The sequence below is a fragment of the Salvia splendens genome, chromosome 9, assembly GCF_004379255.2.
Source record: "Salvia splendens isolate huo1 chromosome 9, SspV2, whole genome shotgun sequence".
Taxonomy (NCBI): domain Eukaryota; kingdom Viridiplantae; phylum Streptophyta; class Magnoliopsida; order Lamiales; family Lamiaceae; genus Salvia; species Salvia splendens.
Genome location: NC_056040.1, coordinates 19,207,778 through 19,210,506, shown reverse-complemented (window position 1 = coordinate 19,210,506; position 2,729 = coordinate 19,207,778). Strand labels below are relative to the sequence as shown.

The 2,729-nt window shown below is 45.7% G+C and overlaps 1 protein-coding gene across 1 annotated transcript; it reads left to right on the top strand.

The window, feature by feature from the left end:
- Positions 1-517: 517 nt before the first annotated feature.
- LOC121749263 lies at positions 518-1,186 on the top strand. The gene has a single exon (XM_042143849.1). It carries the CDS (start codon positions 518-520, stop codon positions 1,184-1,186), a length of 669 nt encoding a protein of 222 aa, XP_041999783.1.
- Positions 1,187-2,729: the final 1,543 nt, after the last annotated feature.

The following is a 2,729-nucleotide window of genomic DNA, read 5'->3' as shown; positions in this document are numbered from 1 at the left end:
CAGAGGAAACCAGCAAAATCAAGAGAATCCACAGTATTTCCAAGGAAACCAACAAAATCATCTTTCCCAAGACCAACCAGAACAGTATGGATCTTTCGGCTATTACCAGCAAGGCCATGGATGAGGCCGATTTAATCAGAGGTATAACAAGCAGCAAAATAAAGGCCCAGGAGATGCGATGATCCCGCATCAACCACAAGATGCAATGCGAGAAATACAAGAGACTAAGAAAGAATAGAGGGCTGCACTCGAGATGCTTACAAAGCAGTTATCTCAGGTAGCCATGTCTTTGGGCGAACTAAGAGGGAATGAAGGGAAGCTTCCAGCCACAGTGCAACAACCTACAGGACGAGAGATTGTCAATACAGTCTCTCTGAAATCGAAACAGTTTGTCAAAGTTCATCTGTGAGTTTTCCAGCACCTAAACTCGATCATAACGGAAGCTTTGAGCCCATCACCTTCAATCAAGTCGAAAAAAAAAGAAGAGACGAGTGAACAGGTTACTGAGAAGGGAAGGATGGTCGAAGAGACCAGTGTAATCCAACCTAGTGATCTCCCGCCAAAGAAGACTGACCCAGGGGTATTTACACTCCCAATTTCCATCAGGGGCTTTTTAACGGAGCAAGCAATGTGCGACCTAGGGGCATCCATCAATGTTATGCCATATTCTATGTATAAAAAGCTGGGGGAAGCAGAACTAGTCGAAACCGATATGGTGATACAGCTGGCAAATGGGTCTTCCATTTACCCCGAGGGAATTCTGGAGAATGAAATCGTCAGGGTGAACAAATTTACGTACCTCGCCAACTTCTTTGTTATAAAGATGACGGAGCCAGAAGCAGAAGAGTCCATTGGAATCCTCTTGGGAAGACCTTTCCTATCCACCACCAGCACAATCATTGATGTCCGCCATGGGACAATAAATCTGGAATTTAATGGAGAGCGATTTACAGTCGACATTAATGAAGCTGCAAGGAAGCCACAGGTCAGCGAAAACATTCAATCGGTAGATGATGTCAGACCTCTAGAGCAAAAGTATCTGGAAAATGAACTCTTCGTTAAACCACCCTCTGACCTCACTTATGATGAGAAGCTTAAAAGGGAAGCAGCTGACTGGTTCAAGACAATAATGACTAGGGAAACGGGTGATGAAGCCACTGAAAAGGCAATTATGGAATTCTGCTAGCCATCACAACCAGCCAAGCCAAGAGAGATCACTCAACCAGATCGAAATGAAAAACCACCTGACCAAGCTGCCCTACTGAGAAGGGTGCGGGAGGAGAATCCCACGCCAACAAGGCAACTACCTGAATCGCCAAGTACCCTCAAGGACATGTCTGACCAGGCGTATCACAATTCAGTTGAACCAAGTCTGCATGGACAGGAGAGACAATCAGGAAAAAAACTAAGGCTGGGTGAAGAAGGCGTCAAGTGGAAAACAGCAAACCCGATGGAAATAAGTCCAAATCTGTGCATGCACCCAGCCACAAAAAAAAGAGTGACCAACTTCACCTCGAGAAAGGAAGAACCCATCGGTGAACAGAAAGAGCTACCATTCCAAAGTCAAATCGAACTAATATCCAGGGAGCGGGATTCTGAATGGGCAGACCCCCATATCACCATGGCGACACACACACTGGAGGCAAACATGCACAAGGGAGATCCTTCCAATTCGTTCTCTTTTGTGATAAAAGGTAATAGGGTCGATCCCTATAGAGACAAGGCCGAAGCAGGTATAGTGGAAGAAATTCCACTGACCCTGCCCAATCTTATTCAGTAAACAGGTATAGGGAGCTACTGCGTATTCTTGGGTAGTCTGCTTGATCAAGTAACATAAGTCTAATCTTCGGTCTGATCAAGTGACATCCTAAGGACACCAGTCACTCCCTAGATAGCGTAGTGTAAATATTTTAGTTTTCTTTTTAGATAATTAAAAAGACGGGATAGAGGAAAGAAACAGATCAAGTGGAATTATGTGAGTTGTCATCGGGATTTAATGGTCCACTTGATCAGTGCAATTTGAATTTAATTGGTGGTGCAGTGATTGAGTTGATAAGAACAGGTGATGATAAGACGTGCGCAGTAATTTGAGAGGTGTCAGGCGGCGCCGACTGTTGAAATGAAAGGACGTCCTGGAGAGAGGAATGAAGCGTATCGGAGAAGCTTTGCCACCTGGCACTCTAAAAAGGTGCGCCTGCATGTGAAGAGTCGCACAAATCTGAACAAACGCAGAGATCTCAAACAGGCAGGAATCTCAATAGTCGGGGTTGCAATATAAAAAGGGTCTTCCGGATCTCACTTTCCATCAACTACCTTCAGAACCTTTGTGCTATCCTCATCTAATTCTCTCCAAATTCAAATCACCAGCAAACATAATCAGAAAGAAATGCAGGGCAATCAACTCGAGACATCCAATACATCCTCGTTTTCTTCAGGAGCCGGCATCAACAGTGATAATCAGTGGTCCTTGTTACCATCCAGTCCACCAACCACCAGAACCCCATTATTGCCTCCTAGATTCATCGGCCCGCTCCAATATGTGGACCCGGCTGACATAAGGCGTGTGGACTCCGTACTCAGAAGTTTTCCCGCCGGCGCTGACCCCGTGGAGATTTACACTGCCCTAAAAGCTCGCCTAAGAATTTCTCGATCTAAGGACCCTGCTCCGCCACCACCAACAGAAGGGCTGCCTCTTCCCAGTGATTTCCTTCTACGACGAAAGGAGGCAG